Source organism: Sceloporus occidentalis, unplaced genomic scaffold (assembly GCF_023333645.1).
Source record: "Sceloporus occidentalis isolate IW3139 unplaced genomic scaffold, rSceOcc1.0.p SCAF_5, whole genome shotgun sequence".
Classification (NCBI taxonomy): Eukaryota; Metazoa; Chordata; class Lepidosauria; order Squamata; family Phrynosomatidae; genus Sceloporus; species Sceloporus occidentalis.
Genome location: NW_028316985.1, coordinates 186,435,289 through 186,459,614, shown reverse-complemented (window position 1 = coordinate 186,459,614; position 24,326 = coordinate 186,435,289). Strand labels below are relative to the sequence as shown.

General features: G+C 44.5%; 2 protein-coding genes across 3 annotated transcripts in view; both read right to left on the bottom strand.

Annotated features, from left to right (window-relative positions):
- Window positions 1–4,408, bottom strand: part of LOC149313310 (adipose-secreted signaling protein-like) — an 84,149-nt gene extending 79,741 nt beyond the window's left edge. The window contains exon 1 of the mRNA XM_089526433.1: window positions 4,394–4,408. The gene's annotated coding sequence lies outside the window, so the exon portion shown is untranslated. The remainder of the gene's footprint in view (window positions 1–4,393) is intronic.
- A 9,510-nt stretch (window positions 4,409–13,918) lies between these two features.
- Window positions 13,919–24,326, bottom strand: part of LOC149313309 (sperm flagella and cilia-associated protein 1-like) — a 29,464-nt gene continuing 19,056 nt past the window's right edge. For both annotated transcript variants that reach the window (XM_089526431.1, XM_089526432.1), the window contains 4 exons: window positions 19,430–19,478; window positions 18,434–18,500; window positions 17,535–17,646; window positions 13,919–16,641 (listed from right to left, as the gene is read on the bottom strand). In XM_089526431.1, coding sequence (XP_089382557.1) covers window positions 16,534–16,641; window positions 17,535–17,646; window positions 18,434–18,500; window positions 19,430–19,478 — 336 coding nt within the window. In that variant the 3' untranslated portion in view covers window positions 13,919–16,533. The remainder of the gene's footprint in view (window positions 16,642–17,534; window positions 17,647–18,433; window positions 18,501–19,429; window positions 19,479–24,326) is intronic.

Here is a 24,326-nt window from a genome sequence, read left to right as displayed (position 1 = left end):
AACAAGCTGGTAATTTTATCAAAGAAAGAGATTAGATTTGTCTGGCATGACTTGTTTCTCTGAAACCCATGTTGACTTTTTGTGATTATGGTATTGCCTTCTAGATGTTCACAGACTCTCTGTTTAATGATCTCACCCACCCCATGATCCTACCCCATTGTCTACCCATAATCCTACCCTATCTCCTAACCATGATTCTACCCCATTTCCTACTCATTATCCTACCCCATGATGCCACCCCATTTCAACTCCTCTTTGCCATATGTACAGTATCCCACCCACCCCATGATGCTACCCAATTTCCATCCTATTGTATTTCCTACGCATGAGTCTACATCATTTCCTACCCATGATCCTACCCCATGATCCAACCCCCATTTGCCGATGTACGGCATGTCATCCACCCCCTGATACTACCCCATGTCCAACCCACAATCTTAACCCATTTCCTACCCATAATCTATAATACCCCAGATGTACAGCATTCAACCCACATAGCAGGCTATCTGTCAGATTCTGTAGACCCTCAAATGGCTGGTCTTCAGTAGACCATTGACCCCTAAATTGTCTCAGGTTTTGATGGTGAAACGGGGGTGGGCTACTCTTGGTGGTTAGGGGCTGCGTTACCACCCCACTTGGAAAAATACCAGTGAAACTTTTCAGGGTGGGCCTGGGTTGTCCTCACACCCCCAAAACAACCCACAGGCCATCTATGGGGTGGACGTCCTCCACTCCACCCCAAGCGAGAGATCTTCTGCTGGAAATGTGAAAAAAGACAGCCAGATAAATGAAACAGGATAATTGGGTCTCTGCCATTGAGTATTTGCTTGTCCTAAACAAAGAACGTGGGAGGATTAATAGGGGATGGGAGGGATGCTATCTGAGACCTAAATGATTTTTGTCTAGACTACGGGGATGAAAAGACTTAAAAGAGCTCCCAGTTTTGGAACTTTTTGTTCCTAATCGATGGCTATTAGGAAGGGAGTCGGTGGCTTGCTGATGTTTCAGAGATGACCTGGGGACATTTTGCTAAGCTCTTTAGCAGAACTTTGGACCGCTCTGGAGCATCCGGCTGCTGTTCCTCGTCTTCATTGTCTTGACATTAGTGTTGCTTGGAGTGTACTTTAGATGCTAGTTGCTTAATTAAATGCTTTTGGTCTCTCGGAAAAGCACCAAAAGCACCAAGGAGGAATGGAGCCGCCTGCAAAGAGTCCAGGAAAGGCCAGGCTGTTTTGGCTACAGAGCATGACAAGCTGTTTCCTTCCAAAGCAGATCGCTAGCATTATGATCCCTGGAAATATATACAGTCAGCCCTTCTTATACACGGATTTTTTATACACGGATTCAAGCATACACGGTTTGAAAATGTTCAAAAAAAGTATAAATTTACCTTGATGTTCCATTTTTTATAAGGGACACCATTTTGCTATGTCATTATACTTAATGGGACTTGAGCATACACGGATTTTGTTATACACGGGGGATCTTGGAACCAAACCCCAGCGTATAACAAGGGTCCACTGTATATATATATGGGGAAATAGGAGACAGTGGCTTAACCTGCACTGCAGAAATAATGCAGTTTGACGCCACTTCAACTGCCACGACTCAATGCTATGAAGTTCGGAATAGCTTTGTGAGATATTTAGCCTTCTTCTGTTAGTGGATGACCTTCTCTGCCAAAGAGTGATGCTGCCTCACAAAACTACAAATCCCAGGATTCTGGAGAATGGTGGTAAACTGATGCTAAACTGCATTATTTTGATAGTGTGCATGCATCTCTTAGGTTGTATGTCTCCAGTTCTCCCAAGTGAGGTCCAAAACACACTGCAGAAATAATCAAGTTTGAGACCAATTGGTTCCGTTCTAGAGTCCTGGGAACTTTAGTTTATTTCAGTTTATTTAGAAGGCTAAATGACTGACAAAACTACAGCTCCCAGCATTCCCTAGCACTGAGCCAGGGCAGTTTAAGTGGTCTCAGACTGGATTACCTCTGCAGTGTGTTTTGGACCATAGTGTCCATAAACTAGGACTGGGTCTCCATTTGGAAGCACAACTCTTCCTTTAACATGACTTCAATCTTGCTAAGAAAACCCTAAGGAAGGGTCACTGTAAATTGGTGTTAACTTAAAAGGCACATAAGAACAACAACAACAACGTTACCGACAGCTACTAATTGTGGTACCTATATATAATACTGAATTTCAGTTTCTGAGAAATGAAAGTGGGCAGGTGTGAATACACCGTTTGTGGGCTTTCCGTACATCCGCTGCAAGAAGGAGAAGGATAAGGAAAGACATGGATAATCTCAAACAGATTAGCAAAGTGGGCAGGATAGCAACATATTTGGGGACACATGTAGGGTTGCCAAATGGCAAAGCCTATACCTTCCCTTCGTACTGCAAGATCAGGAAGAAATGAAAAGACATTGGCTGCAATTTACGCAGAAGAACTCTATAAAAGAGATGAAATTATGAAACATGGAATGAAGAACCATACGAAGATGAACCCCAAATGCTAAAAAGTGAGGTGGAAGCTGCAATAAGAGAAACTGGGGGGAAATAAATCGGCAACTGAATGGCTACGATCCACGTAGACAAAATCGATTCTAGCATTAACAATATATGGCAACAGATATGGAAAACAAAATGGTGGCCAACAGACTGGAAACGTTCAATGTACATCCACAAAAAGGAGATACAAAAGACTGCAGCAACTATAGGGCCATGGCATTTATTTCCCACGCAAGCAAAATTAGGCCTTTCACCCTATTTCTTCAACTTGTATGCAGAAAATATCATATGAAGAACAGGTCTGGGTGTCCTTTATATAAAATGGCAAAAATCAAGGTTTGCTTTTTGGAACTTGCTTTTCCAAATATTTGCAAGCCGCGGACGGTTAAATCCATGGATACAGAGGGCCGACTGAATATATTCCCAACCATCCAAGAGTCTGAGGCTGATGCTTAGTGACATCACCAGGCAATGCCACTTGTGACATCACCCTCATGACATCACCATGGCCCACACCCTGTGACATCACCGGGGGGGGGGGGTCATCCCCAGATCTCAGGTTTTGGCCCCGAAATCTCCAGGCCTGGTTTAGTTCTGATCTGGCAACCTTGTGGCATGAGTGAAGCAACACATAGAATCACAGAATTACAGAATCATAGGAGTTTATCACACGAAGGCAATTGGGAGTATATCCCATGGATATCCCAGAAAAATCGCGTAATTACACATAACGATTTCACACGATGGTGCACAAAACCCGTCATTAAAGTGGTCACAAAGAAACATTAACGCATACCTTTTTACTTTTGGGGTTTAACGGACAATGCATTTCTGATATCATTTTATTGGCGCAATTGCGTGTGATAAGCATTCGTACAATTACTCACCATTTCTGCTTCAGTTGTGGGAAGCTTTAAATGCGCTTTAATCTCTCTTTACTGCCGAAATTAGCCCCAGTGTGATAAACTCCAAAGAGTTGGAAGAGACCCCAGGGGCCACCCAGTCCAAACCCATTCTGCCATGCAGGAACTCTCAATCAAAGCATCACCATTGACAGACGGCCATTCAGCCTCTGTTTAAAGACCTCCAAGGAAGGAGATTCAACCACACTCAGAAACAGCAGCGTCTTCCACTGTCAAACAGCCCTTACAGCTTCCATCCATTGCTCCATTGTGTCTGAGTCTCTGGAGCAGCAGAAAACAAGCTTGCTCCCTCCTCAATGTGACATCCCTTCAAGTATTTAAACAGGGCTATCATATCCCTTCTTAGCCATCTCTTTTCAAGGCTAAACATACCAAGCTCCCTAAGTTTCTCCTCAGAGGGCTTTATGGTTTCCAGACCTTTCACCATTTTGGTGGCCTTCCTCTGGACACACTCCAGTTTCTCCACATCCTTTTTGAATTTTGGTGCTCAGAAAGGGAACACAGCATTATTCCAGGTGAGGCCTGACCAGAGCAGAATAGAGTGGCACTATTACTTCCCTTGATCTAGACACTATACTTCTATTGATGCAGCCTAAAGTCGCATTGGCCTTGTTAGCTGCTGCATCGCACCGTTGACTCATGTTCAACTTGTGATCTACTTGGACTCCTAGATCCCTTTCACACGTATAAGTCTCTCATTCAGCCAGGTGTCCCCAATCCTATAGCTGTGTGTTTCATTTTTCTGCCCTAAGTGCAGTACTTTACATTTCTCTGTGTTGAAGTTCATTTTGTTAGCTTTGGCCCAGCTTTCTAGTCTATTCAGGTCATTCTGAATTTTGATCCTCTCCTCTGGAGTATTGGCTACTCCTCCTAGTTTGGTGTCATCAGTTGTCCCCCAGCCTATATCTATGCATTTCATTCCCCCTCCCAAATGCAGTACCTTATATTTCTCTATACCTCTATTGACGCATGATGCAGAGATGCATCTCAGATTCCTTGCAGTATCACAGATCCTGCTCAGCTGTGCAAGAGCTTCTTTGCGCTTTGACATCTGAAGGCCACATGTGAGAAGGCAAGCCATGCACACCAGCGGAAACCTCAGCAATGTCTGAGATGGCAGGATTTATCTTTCCTTAGCGCCTTTGTGCAACAGACTGATAAATGTCCCTGTTCGCGGCCCAATTGAAGTTCCCATGACAACAGCAACTTGGAAGTATTTTGCCTTCCTTGGGCCATTAAGAGACTTTGGAAGCTTTCCTTCTCTTTCAGCTTCTCCCACATTCAATTATCCAGGAGGAAAAGTGAGATAGCAAGTGCTATGGACAGGGCTGCAGGGTCACTTCCTTCCTTGCATGGGACTGAATAGCAGGGAAGTCTTCTGTCCTACAAAATGTGTTGTTAGCTGCCTTGCTTCCCACTTTGGGAGAAAGACAAGATACAAGTAAAATAAATAAATAAATACCCATGCTTAGAAAAATGTGGATGACAAAAAGGAAGGACCCAAATTGTGCAGCATTTTGGAAACAGGAGAGAGACTGTTGCTGAGGTCACGATGGTAGGTTTTGCTACTGGACAGCTGTGAACAGCTGAGCCGCTGATAAACAGGATCCTATGATTCTAGGAATACCAAATTCAAATGCACAAATTCAACCTAGACAACGAAGAAACTGGATCATAGAATCATAGAGTTGGAAGAGGCCCCAAGGACCATCCAGTCCAACCCCATTCTGCCATGCAGAAACTCACAATCAAAGCATCATCTGTGACAGATGGCCATCCAGCCTCTGTTTAAAGACCTCCAAAGAAGGAGACTCCACCACACTCCAAGGCAGTAGTGTCTTCCATTTCTCCATTTCTCCCCATTTCCTTTTTATGGTGGCACTTTCACTGTGCGATTCCTCCCTCTCATTCTGAAGATTGGAGAAGAGGAACCTGGTCCTGGCAGTCAGGGATCTGGCAACCCTAGCCATGCATGGTGGGCCCAGTGTGGCACAGAGACGTGGTTTTCGCTCCCGCTGTTCTTACCTCCATCCCTTCGCCCTCCATCTGTTGCCACCCTCATTCCCGACGGAGAAGAAAGACGTGTCTCTGACAGCTATCTAGTTCCTTTCTGCCCAGAAATATCTCGGGTAATCTCATCAGCATCTTTAATTTACTAATGGATGCATGGAGGGGGTCGATGTTGAGCGGCAGCCGAGAGAAGGGTCATGTTTCGGCCTCCCATTAGTCATCGGCTCTGGCCTCCTGCTTCCTCTGCCAAGGCATGGCTGCCGTTGCCCTTGTTCTCTATGGGCACAGAGGGAGGCAAGGACTGGAGGCATTAACAGCTTGGGTTTCATCAAACTGCTTCTCCACAAGTTCATACCAAAAATTCCCCTTCATCTGAAAAACACCCCACATTTGTGGGGGGCGGGGTTCTACTTTTAAATCCCATTTCTGCCTGGGATTAATCTAGTGCGATAAGGTCCTAAGTATTGTGTGATATACTTGGGTAATATGTAGGCTGACCATGCATACCATTTTAAATAGGGCAGTACCGTTGTTTTGTTTTCACATTTCCAGATAAATGTCGATTTTGTCCCGTTTTCAAGAAAAATGCCGTTAGGTTGCGAAAATGGTTTGAAGATCCCTATTTGAAATTGTGGTTGTAAAAAGAAAAATACTGTCATTAGAGTGTGAGAAGTTTTATGATAAAGTGTTGAAAGACCAAAATTTGTTGCATTAAGATTACTTCATCGGAGAAATATTCATGGTACGATCGTGTTGAAATCATGTCCCTTTCTATATCTGCCTAAGTTTTTGTTTGAGTTCTGTCAATGAAGAATAATTAGTGAGCCCAATAGATCCACGTCATAAAACTATTGTTATCCTCTTCCATTTTCATGAATATGGAATAACCCCGTCCCATTTTTGCCATCCCAGTGTTCTCTTTTTATCTCAAGGTAATAGGGCTAGCCTACATATGGGTTTGTAGAAAACCAAAACAATGACCGCCGGGGATCTTCACAAGTTCAACCAAATAGAAATAGTCAAAGGGTTCCCATACCTGGCATCAAACATTGATTGAAATGGGGACTGCAGTCAGGAAATCAGAAGAAGATTAAGAATGGGGAGGGCAGCTATGAAAGAACTAGAAAAGATCCTAAAATGCAACGATATACAACTGAGCATAAAGGTCAGACTCATACCATTATTACCATGGGTGGATGTGAGAGCTGGACAGTTAAGAAAGAAGGTAGGAAGGAAATCAATTCATTGGAGATGTAAGGCTGGAGAAGAGTGCTGGGGATCCGGCAGACAGCCCAAATCCCACCTATGTTACATGTTTGATGGTATTCATTCATTCTTTAAGTTGTGTGGAGATGCTCTCAGTACGTCTTGCCACCCACAACCTGTGAGAGAACAGTACAGTTGGCCCTCCACTTTTGTGGCTTTGACTTTTGCAGATTTGATTATTTGTGGTCTGATTAATATGTTCTTTCTAGTTATCACTAGATCCTCCAGACATTGACCATAGAGTTGTGCTGGGGAACCTAGAGGTTCCTAGAGAAAACACTTCTCTAGGCATTTGTAGGTCCTCCAACACGATTCCATGATCTGGCAGATGTTGAGCATAGAGTTGCATTGGGGGACCTGGAGATTCCTAGAAAGGTGTTTCCTTAGGTAAAAAGAATAGTGGGTTTCTTATTCATGGTTTTTCCACATTCACGGGTCCTTCACCCCGAACCCCAACGAAAGTGGAGGGACCACTGTATTACTGTCCAGAATGGGGTGTAGCTTGCTGATGGTGCATCCAAATGAACAAAAGAGATGTCAGGTTGCTGTTTGCTGCAAATATGTGAGATTACAGTTCCCATTGCATCCAGCCAACAAAACTAGTATGCTGGTTTGGGGATGGTGGAACTGGTAGTCCCACACATCTGAAGAACTGCCAGGTTGAGAGTCGCCAAGCTGGCCCTTTTAATAAGTTATCAAATCATTCTAAAACCATATGAGTTTATGAAATCATAAATGACATGGATTTGTTTACAGGCTTTCGCATTAGATCTTCCTTAGACGTGCTGTCTGTGTTTTCAAGTGGCTCGAAGCTTCAAGTGGTCCTTGCCTTTGGAAGATGGGAACGTGATCTGGAGAGACGTGCTCTTGGTTTGGTCACACAGCCAACGATCAGACATGGGACGCTACCCAAAATAATAATAATAGAATAGCTCAAGTCCTCAAGAGGCCAGAGAGGACAAAGTTCAGCAAGCAAGAGGCAAGAACATGAGCTGCAAACAGAAGCACTTACAGGAATCCCACTGAGAAACTGGAAAGAGTGGAAGGATTTTGGAACAAGCTGGTTTCCTGCTGCGCCAGAGGCTAAGCCCCAAGTCAATGGGTTCAGATTATTGCAGGAAAGGAGATTCTGGTGAAATGTGAAGTCGAAGGCTTTCACGGCCGGCATCCATATTTGGAAAACTTTTATTGGCACAAAGTGTACTTATAGAAGTCCCTCCATGTGTTTCGTGTCCCTTATTCCCAAGTACGTGTATATAGGGTCTCATCTGCACTGCAGGAATAATCCACTTTGACACCACTTTAACTGCCATGGCTCACTGCTATGAAGTTTTGGGATCCATTGTGGCAGCAGAGGGCTCTGACAGAGAAGACTAAATATCTCACAAAACTACAAAGCCCAGAACTCCATAGCTTTGAGCGATAGGAGTTAAAGCGGCATTATTTCTGCAGTACAGATTAGACCTAGCATAGTACGCAGGCTTTATTATTCCTGGGAGGACTCAATGGCAACCACTGTCATAATGGTTCTCCATTCTTGAGCGTTTAGCACACTTCTGATTTATAATTCCAAGCCTTCCAACATTTCATGGAAACTGGGATACATGTGGCAAAGCAACATCAGAGTGCGGTCAAGGTGACAAATGGGATTAAATAGAAAGCACACACAAGTTCAGAGAGGCTGCGCCGTTTGTTGTTGCCTTCTATTGCCCTCAGCAACTGAAGTAGGTTGAAGGCAAAGGAGGAAAGTGGGAGGAGGACAGAGAAACCAGGACATTTCAAAACAAATCTTCAATTAAAAGCAGAAGAAGAATGGTCCCAAGTTCGAAAATGCTGGGAAAACAGATGGTCAAATCTAAGTAACATCTAAGAAAGCTGAAACTATAAGAATTGTAAAAAAAAATAACACGACAGGAAAGAAGATTGTGAGTATACAGCCGAAAAAGTAGTAAGATTTCAGATTTATTTCATGGAGGACAAGAAAACTTTGTGGAATTTCAAGAGGACTAAAAGAGAAGCGTTAAGAAATAGATGGCATACGCAAAGTAAATGTACAAGAAGTATTATGTACAGTATCTCTTATATCATACTGTATTATGTATAGTATTATGTACATATTATCTACAGTATCTCTTACACAGTATGTCTTACATCATATGTAAATAATACATACTGTACTGTTTTTTCTCATGTTTTTAAGGAACTTGGGTGTGGAATAAATTATTATTATTATTATTATTATTATTGGCGGATGAAAATGTGGAAAGAGAAAGGATTCATCGGGACTGTTGCTGCCAAATCTGAAACATCGCATTCTGGAAGAAAAGTGGTCCACAAATCCATTGACTAAATAAGCTTTTGTGGTGGGTTCTAAACCCAGAGACAGCCTTTGGGAGTTCCTTCCAGATCTAAAATTCCACAGTTCGAAGGAGATTTGCATCCTTGGTCCCCTGGAGCTCTGAGATGCCTGCCTCCGAATCTCTCCCAAGGGATGCTCTGCCAGCCTTTGTGGTCAGATAAGCCCCATTGCTGGGAGGCTGTTATAATACATGCAACTGTTGATGTTTTATTCAACTGTCGATTGCCATCTCACAGGCTCCAGTCCAACTACGCTTCCCAGATTCTCCCACCTGCAACCTGATGTTTGGCGCCCAAAGGACTGGAAGACTGGTCTTGTCTGAGCAATCGCTGCCAGCCTCAAATATCTTCCAGCTGGCTTCTCAGATGCAGAGATTTTAATATGTAGACAAGGGAGGCGAGGAGGTGGGAGAGGGACGTGTTTGTATTCTTGAGAAACTGATGTGGGTGTGATTTGCTTTTTTCTTTCTTAAAGGTCTTTCTGAATAGCTTTAATTTTTGTAATGTGTGATCCACATCAGAGAAGAAAAATGAACCTCAGGAGTATTAGATGATTTCTTAGGCTGCTTTGGCACATGAGGCTTTGTCCCTTTTATTACAGTCACTGATGCAGAATGTAAAAGACAGGAGGAAGAGTAACGCCTGGATATAAGTTGACAGCGGTGGTCTAGGGGTTTAACTTACTAAACCTTTTAATCATGTCTGTGTCTGGCCTAACTTCTTGGGGTCATGATTTGGGCTCTTCCCCACAATTGAAGAAGAAGGGAGAGAAGATAAAAAATGTGAATGCTGAAAAACCCACTGATAAGGCTTAAACAAAGAGCCTGCAAGACCACATGGAAACCTCCAACGCTGCTCCACTTACACAGCAACCCAGCCTTACCATCGTGATTATCATGAGCATGAGTGAAAAGCCATGGATTCCAACTAACCCACCATCAGTATGACCCACTGCATGCAAAAGGTCTGCTCAGCTGTACAATCCTGGATACCAACAGGAGAAGGTTTTTCTGCCAGCTGTTTTGGCATATTCCACCCATCTCACGTACGTCTGCCCCAACCTTAGACAAGGTGGGTGAATCTTCTTCCGCAAGGATGAACGACAGTTTGGTTGTGTGGAAGAAGTAGACCGGGAGCCTTATGGCTAGGGATGCCATAACCCGGCTGCAGGCGGGGAAATCCCACTTTTGGGGGTGCTGGCCCGGTCCCGGTCCGGTTTCCAGCTCTGCCCCCGCGCCTCTCCTGCAGCACTGCAGCCGCTGTCTCCCGGCTGTGGAATGGAGCTGGCAGGGAGAGGGAGGGACAGAGGAGCTGTGCTAGGCCTAGGCCTGGCAAGGTAAGCTGGAGTGAAGCCGAGCCAGGCCCAGGAGAGCCCGGCCCCTGACTTCTTCAGCGGCAGCAGGGGCAAGGCCAGCAAATTCAGGGCCCGGCTCAGCCTCTGCTTCTGAGGACCGAGGAAGGAAGGCTGGGGGCGTCAGCTAGAGTCCCTCTCTGTTGCTCCCCGAAGAGGTTGCAGGGAAGGAGAGAGACTGCCATTGGGAACAATGGCACTTTGCCTCCCGGCCCCCGAACCCTCCCTTGCCACTCTTTCCAGGGGGCTCCCTCTTCCTCCTCCTCCTCTTACATCCCCATCATCACCACTTTTCTTCCTCTCTTCCTCCTTCTCTTCTTCCTCGTGCCGCCGCGAGTCTTTCCCCTGTTTAGGAGGAAATTGTTTAAAAAGAGCTGTGGCTCCATGGCTCTAGGTCCACCAGAAGTGTTCTGGGTTAAGTGTGTGTGAAAATTATGGCAGTGGGGCAGGCGGCTGTTATTCCCCTCTTAGGGACTCCCTGGAGGGCCCTTCCCTGGAGAGCTCCGTCGGAAGAAGATGAGGGAAGTCCAGGGGCTGGGAGGCGCCTTGAAGCAAAGGACGTCTGGGTGTGTGCTTTTGTGGGGAAGTGTCTGTTGTGTGTTGTATGTCTCGGCTTCCCCTCTCTCTTTGGAGATGCCTGGAGAGGAGGGTCAGAAGGCGATGGGGAGCCAGGATACATATTTATCTCTGCATCCACACTGGCGAAATAACCCGGTTTGGCACTGCTTTTCAGCATCCTGGATCAAGGCTATGGAATTCTGGGAGTTGGAGTTTTTGTGGGGCCTTCCTTCCTTAAGCTCCGCACAACAAACTCCAACTCCCAAAATTCCACAGCCTTCATCCAGGATGCTGAAAAGCAGTGCCAAACCGGGTTATTTCGCCAGTGCGGATGCAGCCAAAAGGGGAAAACAGTTGAGGGAGACTCCGGTGGAGCGGGTTCCTCTTTCTCCTCCTCTTTCCCCCTTTCGCCTCCCTCCTCCTCCTCCTCCTCCTCCTCGCTCTGATGCCACCCTCTTCCTCTTCCTCATCCCCATCTTGTCACCTCCTCCTCCTCCTCCCTCTTCTTGTCTTCCCCAGCTCCTTTGGCCCCTATGTGCAGGCTTCCCATCCACGGATGGCAAGTCCATGGATACGGAGAATAGACTGTACACACACACACATAATTTATATATATACAGACACACACACACAGACGTATATATATCTATACACACACAGAGAGACACACACATATACACACATATATATACACATGCACACACACACATATGACGCCATGCTAAGTGTTAAACCCAAGGGGTTTGGTTATGGAATAAGCCTCTGAAATATGCAAGAGGCAATGTTAAGTAAAGCCATGTGAAATGCCCAAATAATAATAATAATAATAATAATAATAATAATAATAATAATAATGTGCTGTTGTGTGTGTTTTGGAATGGAGGGGGTGGTTTGGCCAGAAAGGGAAGTACATTTCTGCCATCTGTCTAGGAAAAATGCCCAAATGTCCTCCATTTTGATCATGCCTAAGAAACATGCATTTATATTAACATTTTTAAAAAATCATCCAATTTTTTGCGTGTCCTCCATTTTCAAAAAAATGTGCCCTACATTTGAAAATGCTATCCTACATTTGTCCCGGTTTGGAGGTCCTGACTTATGGCAACCCTACTTATGGCATGAGAAAAGAAGGTCCAAAATAGAGTGGAAGAGTAGTGGATTTGTGAAGTCAAAGGCTTTCATGGCCAGCATGCATATTTTTTGTGGGATTTTCAGGCTATGTGGCTGTGTTCTAGGAGTTTATTCCTGACATTTTGAAAGCACCTGTGGCTGGCATCTTCGGAGAATGCTGGCATGGAAGAGAGTGGGATACACACGCACACACTGTGTAACCCTAAATGGGAAGAAGTGATTTCCATGTTAATCTGTGTATTGTTCTGTTGTTGAATGGCAAGGCCTCCAGGTGGTTGGATATGCAAAGAAAACTAGTGTCTGCTTAATTAGAGATGATTGTCTGCTGGGAAAAACCTTAATCCTGGGAGGTTTCCATTTGCATTTTGCTGGGTCTTAATTTTGGTGTTTTGGCTATCAGTCCTCAAAAATACCAAAATTAAGACCCAGTAAAATGCAAATGAAAACCACAGATGCTCTTTCAGGACATGGCCACACAGCCCAAAAAACCCACAAAAAACTACAGTAAGGGTTTTCTCCATGCCTCTCCGCATGACAGCATTTCATTTCTTCTCTTTCTGGGGGAGATGGTATAAAAGTGTCTTTTGTTGTTCTGGAAAAATCCCTTGGAAAGAAGAAGTGCTACAACATCATGCAGAGAGGAACATAGAAAGCCACTCCTCTTCCATTCTGTTTTGGATTTATTTTCTCATGCGATAAGGCTCTGTTTCTCAACAGGTGCCCTTTGATGCCACCAGATCCTTAAATCATGTTTCCTTATGTGCACTAAAAAGGAATGCAAGAAGCAGGGGCATCTGCAGCCAAAGCACCTGAGGGGGCAACCTCTGGGGTACAAGACTGGCTGTACCCTAGGGAGCTGGGTATGTTTAACCTGGAGAAGAAATGGTTAAGGGGTGATATGATAGCTCTGTTTAAGTATTTGAAGGGATGTCATACTGAGGATGGAGCAAGCTTATTTTCTGCTGCTCCAGAGAACAGGACCCGGAACAATGGATGCAAGCTGCAGGAAAAGAGATTCCACCTCAACATTAGGAGGAACTTCCTGACAGTAAGGGCTGTTTGACAGTGGAAGACACTCCCTCGGAGATTTTGGTGGAGTCTCCTTCCTTGGAGGCTTTTAAACAGAGGCTGGATGGCCATCTGTCAGGGGTGATTTGATTGAGAGTTCCTTGGGCTCTCTTCCAACTCTATGATTCTGTATCTCAGAGCATTCAGAACACTCCAGATGTGGAGTGCACATGGCAAAAATATCTGCACATGAGTTTCACCAGACCATAATGTGGTGCCAAATGCCACTGGACCAAAAGTCAAAAATAAGGTCTCCTCCTGTAGGCAGAAGCACCAAACGATGAAGGCTGATTAGACTAGCCTTCCTCAACCCTCCAAATATGGCAAAGTGCAATAACCATGCTGCCTGGGGATGATAGAGGTTGCATTTCCTACTATACACATGACTGAGGAAGGCTGCCTTGGCCTCTCAGAAGTCCATGCATCGCCTGGTAAAATGCTTAGAAAAAATGAGCACAGCCATTGGTGAGATGTGTGCCAACCAGTGAGATCCTTATGCAAGCTGGACAATGGTCAATTTGCTAAACCTGGAACAAATCTGGACTTTTCTATAGAGGTCAGTTTGAGACTGAGTGGTGTATTGGTACCTGTAGAAGTGTGTGTAACTGTACATTTTACACAAGCATATAAAATACACAGACACATATACATTCCAGAAATGAAGCATTCAAGTAAAGGTCTCTATGTAGGTCTACAGATGAGGCACTTAGGTCAATAAAGTACATACTGTGTATACTGAAAAGAGTATAAAGGATTTATAAAGTTGCACCTGGAAGTCTACAGAATGGCATCCAGCAAAACCCAAGGGGGGAAATGGATCATCAGCTAATCCTGTTGGGAGAAGGAACATCTCAAAATGTCAGCAGTGTTTGATTCTGTTTGCACTGAAAACCAAGGGGCATGAAAGACCATTCTTCCATTACCTTTCATGGCTCTGAATGTGCTAAAACAAGGTGGGCAAAGTGCAAGCTGTGAGTTGCATGCAGCCCCCCTCAGGCTTTTTTTGTACCCCACAAGGACCCCAAAATGTTGCCAGATGACGTCTAGGGGGGTATGGGGGCACCTTTGCCACATCTTGGGGCCCCTTGGAATATTTTACGGTCAGGAGAGGCTTTATTTTTAAAGGCAAGCAACGTCCGCTTAGTTCCTGTTGTTTAAAAAAAAGACCTCACTTGGGCCTAAAAAACATGGCAAAAATGCCCACATCCAGAGGGTTTGTTTTTTGTGGGGATGTTTTTGTGGGTGAGGTGCAGCCCTCCATGTTCTCCGGGGAGAGGACTAATGAACTCCCCTGTCTTTTCAGAGTTGCCACCAAATGCCAAAATCTACTATCAAAAAATCAAAAGAATAAGTAGAGCTTACAAGTCCGTTAGTGTTCCTAAACTCAGGTTTAATTCCCTCTATCTGAGCCAGGTCTAGATTTGGGGGAGTGAAGGTTGTAAGGCAAAATGGAATAGCTATCCATTCCCAAGAACAGACCCACCAGCCTGTCTGCATTGAGGCAGCAGAGCAATGGAAATGACATTTCAATTCTATGCCAGTGCCATGGGGTCCTCTGTATAGTTCCTGGGGCTACAATTTGGTGAAGATACAAGTGATAATATTGTGAGATTTATGTCTTCCTGCCTTGCAGAAAAACCGGGAAGAGGTCTTGATTGATATGAAACTTGCTCCAGACTGGCTTGACCAGAGCGGCAGAAATGCTCTTTTTAAAATAAGCAATCATTTGGGGTTTTGTTTGTTTGTTTTAAAGGAAACAACCTTATGTTCAAACTATAGGCCCAGTCACTATAACAGAACTGTACACTGACTCTGTTTCTGTTCGCAAATGGACTGGGTTGCACTTTTGCCTCCAAATCCAACTGTCTGCAAAGGGCAACCTCTACTAAGGCATGCTCTTGCAGTAAGGTTTGGAATGGCATATACACACCTCTGATGAATCCAGCACACCTTGCACACACGACCACACAATTGCACTTGCATGTTGTTGTTCCCCTTTGTGTGTGTGCAGCAGAAGCAAAGGGCAACCATAGGACACATACTGGTGCCCTTGGCGGTGGGGAGCACGCAGAGAAAGTGATGTGAAAGGAGGAGACCCGCTGGAAAAGACTGGGACCTGGTTGTCCCAAAGCAGGGGAGGACAAATTGTGACCCATAGGACACACATGCAGCCCCCAAGACTGTTTTTGTCCCTGGGGATCTTGGAACTCTATTTTTGTCCCCAAATGCCCTCTAGTTGGAATCGAGGGGCAATATGTGCCATATTTTCCACACGCATCCCAGGTCCTTTTAGACCCAGGAGAGGCTTTTTTTCTAAAAATAAGAAGTACTCATACCCCCCCCCCAAAAAAAAAGGCCATTCCTGAACTGAAAGGAGCCCAAAAATATGGTAGAAATGTCTCGACACCTTGGAGGACATTTGGGGACAAACATTTTGGGGAGGGGGCGGTTGGGTTGGGTGTGTGGCTTTGCAAGGTCTCCTGGGGCCCTAATGTGGCCCCTCTAGCCTCCCACGGTTGCCCACTCTTGCTCCCAAAGAACAGCCTGCCTGGTAAGGCCTTCCCCAGAAGCATATCTTCCAGAGAAAATGGAAACCCACAGGAAAAGTTATGTCCCTCTGCAGAGTGCAAAGCTACAAGCAGATTACTCCTTGAGAAGGCCTTGTTGCAGACCTGTTGGCTATAAAAACCCTACTCTACACATCGCCATCTCCAGCTAACCCAGAGCCACCCGTGAACATGGCTGCACATGTGTGCTGGCTGGTGAGCATGGATAACCACCTCTCTCCCTTTGAAAGACTGGAGTGGACAGAGGTCTCAAGGCACAGCAAAATAGATGGCACAAGGAACCAGGGAGCCCACCTACTAGCCTTCCAAGGGAATTCTCTGGCCTGTTCTCCTAACTCTCTGGCCACAGCCATGATAAGCCATCAGCCACTAGCAGGAGTGTGTCACCTTCATCCACCATTACAACCTCTCCTGGGACTTGCTAGGGGAACCAGGCACAGGGGAGGACACCCAAGTGCCCAGTTAAGGGGTTTGGAGAGCCAGCGCACTTATGTGCCTCTTGTAGGATGCCTGACCCTGGAATTCCTGTCTTGCCTTGGACTCTTCTTGTCTCCCCCCACATGAGACCGTAGGCATGAGTTAAGCTGGATCGCCAGGCAAGCAGTAAGTAGATATTGCTTTTTCTTTTAGAATCAGAGTCCTTGTCAGTCTTTCTTTGGAGGTCTCAGCCTCCCTGGAACTTGAAGGCGGCTGCTTGAGAAGGAAGACGCTTGGGGGAACCATCTGGCTGTCCTGAGAACAATCCACCAGGCTGGAGGGTGGTAGCTCTGAGGGAAACTGAGCCTTGCTCATTTCCGCTTCTGCTCGCCCTGCTGCATGCGCCGAGTGAGGTCATCAATCCGGACATTCTTCAGGTGTAAGAGGTGCTCCAGTCGGCGAATTTTCATCTGTAGGATCTGAGCCAAGGGAAAACAAAGGCAGAGATTATGGCCTAGCATTTTTCTAGCAGTCCTGAAAGCTCCTGGTATACTGAGGAACCAACACAGGAGGAAAGGTGTAGGCCATCACACACCCAGCATACAGTGGCAATGAATTCCACAAGCAACATACAGTCTCCATAAATGACTTGAAGGCTGTCATGCCCTGCTTCCAGAAACCAGGCATGTCCTTTGAATCTGAGAGCCCAAGAGACATGCTAGGACTGCAGCCACTCCAGCAGCCTCTGGAGGTAAGCCTGCAGCCAGCACCAGGTCCACATTCTCAGAAGCAAAGTGTCCCTCCACTTAAGCCAGACTCACCAGTGTCTACTCCCACAGAGAGACAGCAGGAAAAAGAGAAACAATGGTGTTCTCTATGGTTAAGTAGGGAGCAGGCTGCTAAATGTGAGCACCTGTGAGACCTCAACGGGCTTTAAATATCCCAGCACCTCCCTCGGCCCACCATGGTTGACAACTATCCTTTGAGCTTGAGAGCCTTGAACCTTGATGGATTGCCTGTTGGCTGAAACCTTTGCTTGGACCTGGACTACTCTTTTGGATTTGCTCTTCAAACCTGCTGCACTGGACTGACTGGAACCCTGTTATGAACCTAAACAGGGTTCTACGACCACTGCTTTTTTGGCCAAAAGACTAGATAAAACAAGCTTCCTTTCTCCCTCTCCCTCAGTGCTGGAGATGCTGGAGGACAAAGGCACACAACAACAAGAAAGATGGAATATTTCTCCTCCTAGGCATTAGAAATGTGGCCTTTCTTAAGATTTGTTACTGGGAGAAAAGAGAAGGGAAAGAGAAGAGCGAGGTGGGCCAGAATACAAGTGGAGAGGGGAGAAAGTGGCCATGGCTGTCCTCACCTGAACCGTCTCCTGCAATGCCAGCAGGGCTTGTTCCCGTTCGGCTAACTGGAGGCGCAAGTTGGTATCGTTTTGTAGGGGCACAGTATAGTTTTGCTGTCCTTTGGTCCCTCTGGAGATGGGAAACAAACAGAATCATGATGGTTCTCTGAAAAGGGGGTCTCCATTCCCTTGAATACACATCCCTTCAAAGCAAATACTCACTTCTATGCCACTTTTACTGCCACAGCTGCCTCTTACAGAATGCTGGGGTTTGTAGTTTGGTGAGCCACCAGAGCTCTGTGGCAGAGACTTCTAAATACCTCACAAAACTACAAATCCCAGGCTTCCATAGGCTTGAGGAAGTGCTATACCAGTGTAGCGAAAGAGACCATAGACAGATACAGGCACAGACATACATGCACCAAGTAAGTGTCACCAACAAGCATTCTAATTCTTTTTCTAGGTCAAATCCGAGGATTCGACACTCTGATAATTTTGTTCCTTAACTACAGACTGAGCTGCTCTCAGATCCCGTCCCATTTACCAGCCCACCTGACAAAAAAGTTTTGCAGATGTTAGAACCTGCTCCTCCTTTCTCTGGTCTGTGGGGAAAGGGGGAAGAACCTCAAGGAAAGAGTGCTGACTTGAACATTTTATGTTCATGTATTTTTCTCATTCTTAAAGAATTTGTGGGGTTTTAAAATCTGAATTGCATACTTCATGCAAGCAGTCAGCTTGATGCAGTGGCTTGATGACTGAACTAGGACTTGGTATTTAATTCATATCACTTAAGGACACCACCAGGAGTCATCCTTAGATATCAGGCTTGGACCTGGAAACCTCAGGGCCCAGGACAATCCTGAACTGCCAACCCTAGACACAGGATTCGCCATTCTGCTAGTAGGTAAAATGGTTACCTCTCATATCCAGGGGAGTCCTGAATGTAGATCCTGGTGCTGTTGGCATTGGGCTTTGAAGCATAGCCTGCAAGAACCAAAACAGAAGGCATGATGAGACCTTTCTCTGTAACCCATTTTAAAGCCAGAACTCATTTAGGAATCAGAGTCACTGTCCAGGTTTGTTCCCTTTTATTTCACAATGAGGGGGCCTGATTTCTGTACCTGCGACCCTTGGATGCATGGTCAGCCACAAATGGTTCCCTATTCCTTCCCTCAAGTGAGCCAACAGATGTTGACTCATAACTTTGACAAACATGTGTTGTTTGCTGTTCGAGTGAGGCCTGCAAGGTGAATTGCTTCTCCACAGGGAGCAGAATTTGCCCTTCCCAATACGTTCAGGCAAGAGTAAACTGCTGCAGCCTCTCGTATTCTTCTGTCCTTTCTTCTGCCATATCAACCACTCTCTGGTGTGTGAAATGTTGGAAGGTATGCTGGTGGGATTTAGGGGTCTTTAACACCTCTCTGCTTCACTGTGCAGAAAAAGCATTCCTCACCACCCAACACTTCTTGGGGATGTACAGGGCAATTTCACCACATTTTTAGCCCTGTCTGGGCCATTTTAATCTCAGGAGAGGCCAGTTTCCCAGCACGACCTAACCTGGAAATAACAGTGAGCCCTTGGTATCTGCTGGAGTTTGATTCAAGGACCGCCATGGATAACAAAATCCGTGGATGCTGAAGCCCTATTAAATACAATGGCATAATAAAATGGTGTCCCTTATATCAAACGGCAAAATCAAGGTTTGTTTTTTGGAATTTATATAGTTTTCTAAAATATTTCCAAGCCATGGATAGTTGAATCCATGGATAAAGAATCTGTGGATATGGAGGGCTGACTGTATTTGCCAAAGGCATGTATGTATAAAGAGCCTTTGCCTGCAGGTGGAAAGACAAGAGGAGTCCCAGGACAATCTCCCCACGGGGCAATTCAGATGTTCTTCTAACTGACCCTACCTGTGTCCAGGTAGTTGCTCTCTTCCAGGGTCAAGTGCATTCCCATCTCCTGCATTGAGAGTCAGAGAGAAAAAATCTTATTTGCCAAACATTCTCTACTTAATCTCTTCCTCTTGTTATCTGTCGTGGCCCATGGTTTCCATCTCAGTGGCATGGTTGAAAAATTCACTTTGGAGTTAAGCTAGAATTTTACAAGTGCTGTCCAACTTTCTGAACCTATTTGGGGGGATCTTTTTTCTGTTTGAAGGATCTGATCTCCTTGTACAAGTCTGTTCCAGCTTTAAGTTCTATAGGAAAAGTCGTCTTCTGTGTCCCATTTCCTTCTCAGGTCGGAACTGAGAGGAGAGGACTTTCTTGGTGGCTGCTCTTCAATCCCTCCCTGGAGAGACCTGAATGGCTCCATCTTTCCCCTTTCACTTGGCAAGCAAAAACTTTCCTACTCAGTCAGTCTTTTAGGAATTGATTATGATGGGCATTTAAGGGTGTACTGTTTTCTTCAAAGAGTTCAAAGACGTAGCTGTGTTAGTCAGCTTTATGAGGATGCAAAGGGATTTTGTAGCACCTTGGAGACCAGCTGAGATCCCTTTGCATACTGTCTTATAGTCTGTTTTTAATGGATTTTAAGTGGTTTTAACTCTATGCATTGTTCAACATTTTTTAAAATAAGATGGTTCTGTTTCTTATTAAATTTGGTTTTTAATAATCTGTAACAGGGAAAGGTGGGATATAAATGAATAAAATTATTATATAATTTGTGTGTGTTTGTGCGTGTATTCACTGATGTTTCTGTATGTTTTTAATCTTAACTCATTTTAATAATGTGTAATAAATGCCAGTATGGCAGTGTGTGTGTGTGAGATATATTACTGATGCATTATTTTAATTGTTGCTGTTGTTAGTATTCCCATTCCCAAGGTTCAATACCCTGCGCATTGCTCTTTCAAATGTTATCCTAAATCTCCAAACAGATCCATCACCCCACTAACATAGAAGGTACCTGCTACCAGTCAATCCTTCACCATTAAATTGTTTCCCTTCTCCCTCATCTAAATTCACCTTCATTTAAAAGAGACCTTGCCTATGATGCAATAGAAATGTATAGGTTAATTCAATTATTAAACTATAACTCATTAGAACAATTTAATAAGGAATGGTCCACACTAATACATTTCTTAAAAAGAAAGTGGGGAAACATAGCAGTATTAAGTTTACAGTATGAATCATCTAGAGGTCGAAAGTGAGGACTAAACTGTAAATATATGAAAATTGTGGTAATAAAGTCTGTAGGTATAAATTACAAGAAATGATTCATTGAGGAATATGCATGAAAGAAAGTAGACTGAGTTAACTGAAATTATGTTACTGTTAAAGAAAAGCATACGGAAGACAAGAAATAGGCTTGTATTGACAGGGAGGAAGTGTGAATGGATGATGAAGTAAGATAGAGAAGGTATGTGTAGGTGTAAGAAGGTCTGAGTTAGAGTCAGGAGAGTATAAGTAAGCATGAGGAAGATACTGGGAAAAGTAAAGACATGGAAAAGGAGGATGGAAAGGGAAGTGAAGAATATAATGATGAAGAAGGATGAAGAACGGAAGGGAAGTGATGGAGATGTAATGTGTAGGTTGTGAAAAGGAAGAAGCAAGAAGTGAAGAAAGAGACAGAAATAATGAGCTTGGGTATGATGATATCGTAGGTATAATGTATGGGGGTATAGATATGAATGGTTGTATATGTATAGGTATAGGTATATGTTTGTGTGTATATATGTGTGTGTTAAGAAAGTACATTGGGTCTTCCACATTTGCTGGGGTAAAGGGCACAGAACCCCATGAAAGTGGAAAAAATGCAAATACTCCCCCGCCCCACACACACTATTTTACCTAAGAGGACCTCTCTCTAGGAATCTCCAGGTCCTCCAACACAACTTTATGGTCAACATCCACCAGAAGGTGACCACAAAATTGTGCTGGAAGATTTACAGATGCAGAAGAAGTGTTCTCTCTAGGAACCTCTAGGTCCTCCAGTGCAATGTCTGCTGAATGTTGACCACAGAGTCTTGCTGGAGGAACTAGAGATTCCCAGAGAGAACATACTAATCAAATCCTTGCATAATCAAATCCACAAAAGCCGCAAATGCGGAGGGCTGACTGAATGTGTATTTGTGTTTTTATATTCAATAATTTATTTGATTTATTTTGCAAAAGGTAAAAGAAAAGAGCATGGGACTCCTCCACCCTCACAGTCCGCTGCCAATTTGTTTCTGAGCATGAGTGCATAATGTGACGCAGGGCCAGGGGAGACCAGAGCCATGCCAACTGCCCCATGGAGCAGAAGACCTGTTGCGAGAGGGGCAAAAGGAACGCAGCAAAGGAAATGGGCTTAGCAGATGAACAGAGGCCCGACCCGTTGGGGGATGATGCTATTAGAATGAGAGACCCAAAGAGGGCTGGGCAATTGCTGTGGGTTCAGGGTTCTGCCCTGGAATCCTCCAGAGAGTTGAATGGGTTGCCCCAAAGACCACCAAATATACCCCAGAGCAACAAAATTAAACAAAAGGGACTGCAAATCCACTTCTTACCTTGAAAAACAGAGGACTTTTAAAAAATATTCAGAAGAGCAACCTATTTAAAAGGTGAGATGCTGCTTCAAGGCTGCTCTAGACGGGGCAAAGGTGTCGGGAGGCGGCAGTATGTTAGATCACAAACTAGCATCTGGAAAAACCAGTTTTTTTGCGTTTGCCTTGCTTCACTGTGACAGAAATCGATCAAAGTAGGATTGGAACCAGTTTCAAATGGGAATGACGGTCATGTAATCCAATCAGCGATTCGCTTTAAATCATAGTGGGAACATGCCCTGAGTCCCCCAGGTTTTTCTAATGACCCAAACCACATTTTTGTTGCCGCAGACTATTTTCTGGCAATTCTGGCCACCGACGGCAGCATTTTGTTCCCAGCCTTGAGTGGGTTTCTTTTTAATTCTGAGACATTTCAGAACTGAAAAATCTCTCCCCCCCCCCCCCCATTTTTTAAAAGCATTTTAAAATAAAATGAGTTTTTATTATGGTACATCAATAAGTGGCACTTCTACACTATAACACTATAAGAAAAGCTTTTCTAAAAATGTCAAAGAGAAAATGTGCCATTCAAATGATAGGAACAACTTAGAAAAGCAAGTCCCAGTTAAATAATAATAATAATAATAATAATAATACAACCATTGGAACAGTCCTAATGCAGATTCAATAAATTGCTATAAAGATTCCCAAAGAATGAAAGGACTGAACACAGAGGCAAAAGCAAGCAGCAGAACCCAGCAAAACCATGCAGTTGTATTGTGAATCTAAAGTAGTGTATCACACTTCTTTAGATGAGTCTGGAAGAGCCCTCAGAGGATTCCAAAGGAAACAATCCATCCTCTTTCTATCTCTCTTTTGGCAAGACAATAAATGGTGTGGGAAATATGGGTGTATTTAAGGACTGCAAATACAGTCTTTAAGCCTTCATGGCTACACCTTGTCTACTCTTGCCTTAATGCTGTGGATTTCCTCCAGCCATGGACAGCTGTGTTTAAACCACAGGCCAAGCTTACATCCAAAACCGAAGCTAATGAATGCGACTGGGGAGTTTATCAAACGGGAGCAGTTTCTCTAAAATTCGAATGAAAAGAAAGTGGTGCCAGAGCGCATTCACTTAACGTCGCTAGTTTTGCGCAATTATGTGAATACGTATTGCATTCGAAATGGCTCCCCACTGCCCAAAAATAGCATGCCATTGCCCAAATTTGCGTGTGGCAGTCTATCACGCAATAACGTGAAACCACACGATTGCATTCGGACTGACTTCCCATTGCCTGAATTTGTGTGTAGTGGGTTATCATGCAATAACGTGAAACCCCATGATTGCATTCAGATTGCCATTGGATTATACTTCCAATTTCCCTTGTCTAATAAACACACAAATTCAGGCAATGGGAAGTCAGTCCGAATGCAATTATGTGGTTTCACGCTATTGCGTGACAGACTGCCACACGCAAATTCGGTCAAAGGCATGCTATTTTGGGGCAATGGAGAGCCATTTCGAATGCAATGCGTATTCACGTAATTGCGCTAAACTAGCGACTTTAAGTGAATGCGTTCTGGTCTCACTTTCATTTCATTCGAATTTAAGAGAAATTTCTCCCATTTGATAAACTCCAAAGAACAGTTTAGGATTGCCAGATCAACTCTTCCAAAAAAATAAGGGCCCCTTGGGAAGTGCAGTGAAAAAACAGCAGAGCCAGGTTTCACAACCTCCAACATTTCACAGATGAAATCTACGATATATATATATATGCAAAGTGTCTACAGGGAAGGGGGGAAATTCTGCTTTCTCCTCTCTTCTTCCCCTGCTGAGCATGCAAACTACTTTTGCACTTTGAACTCAGTTTTCCAGCAATTGGAGTAAGCTGTGGACAGAAGAGGAAGGAGAAGAGAGAAACTGGGCCATTTGAAAAGCAGCTGAGAAAGAGGGGCAAAAAGATTAACTGAGACTGTCCCACTCAGTAATATCACCAAACACTTGGGGCACTTTCTTGACCAACAACTCTATTTGAACTTTGCTTGGGGAAAAATACAAGTCTAAAATACTGGAATTGGTGGAAGAAGGTGGATGAACAAGCTGACAAACGGGCAGTCGCTTCCGATCAACCAGGATCAGAGCTTGGGAAAGTTCCTTTTTTGGACTGAGCTCCCAGTGTCCCCAGCCAGCATGGCCAACAGTGATTCTGGGAGCTCTCTACCAAAAAAAGAACTTTCCCAAGCAGTGTTGTGATCTATTCCAGAAATTGGGACTGTCCTGGTTTGGTGAGGACAGTCCCAATTAATCCTCTGTCGTCCCATTTTTTCAACTGCTTTTAAAT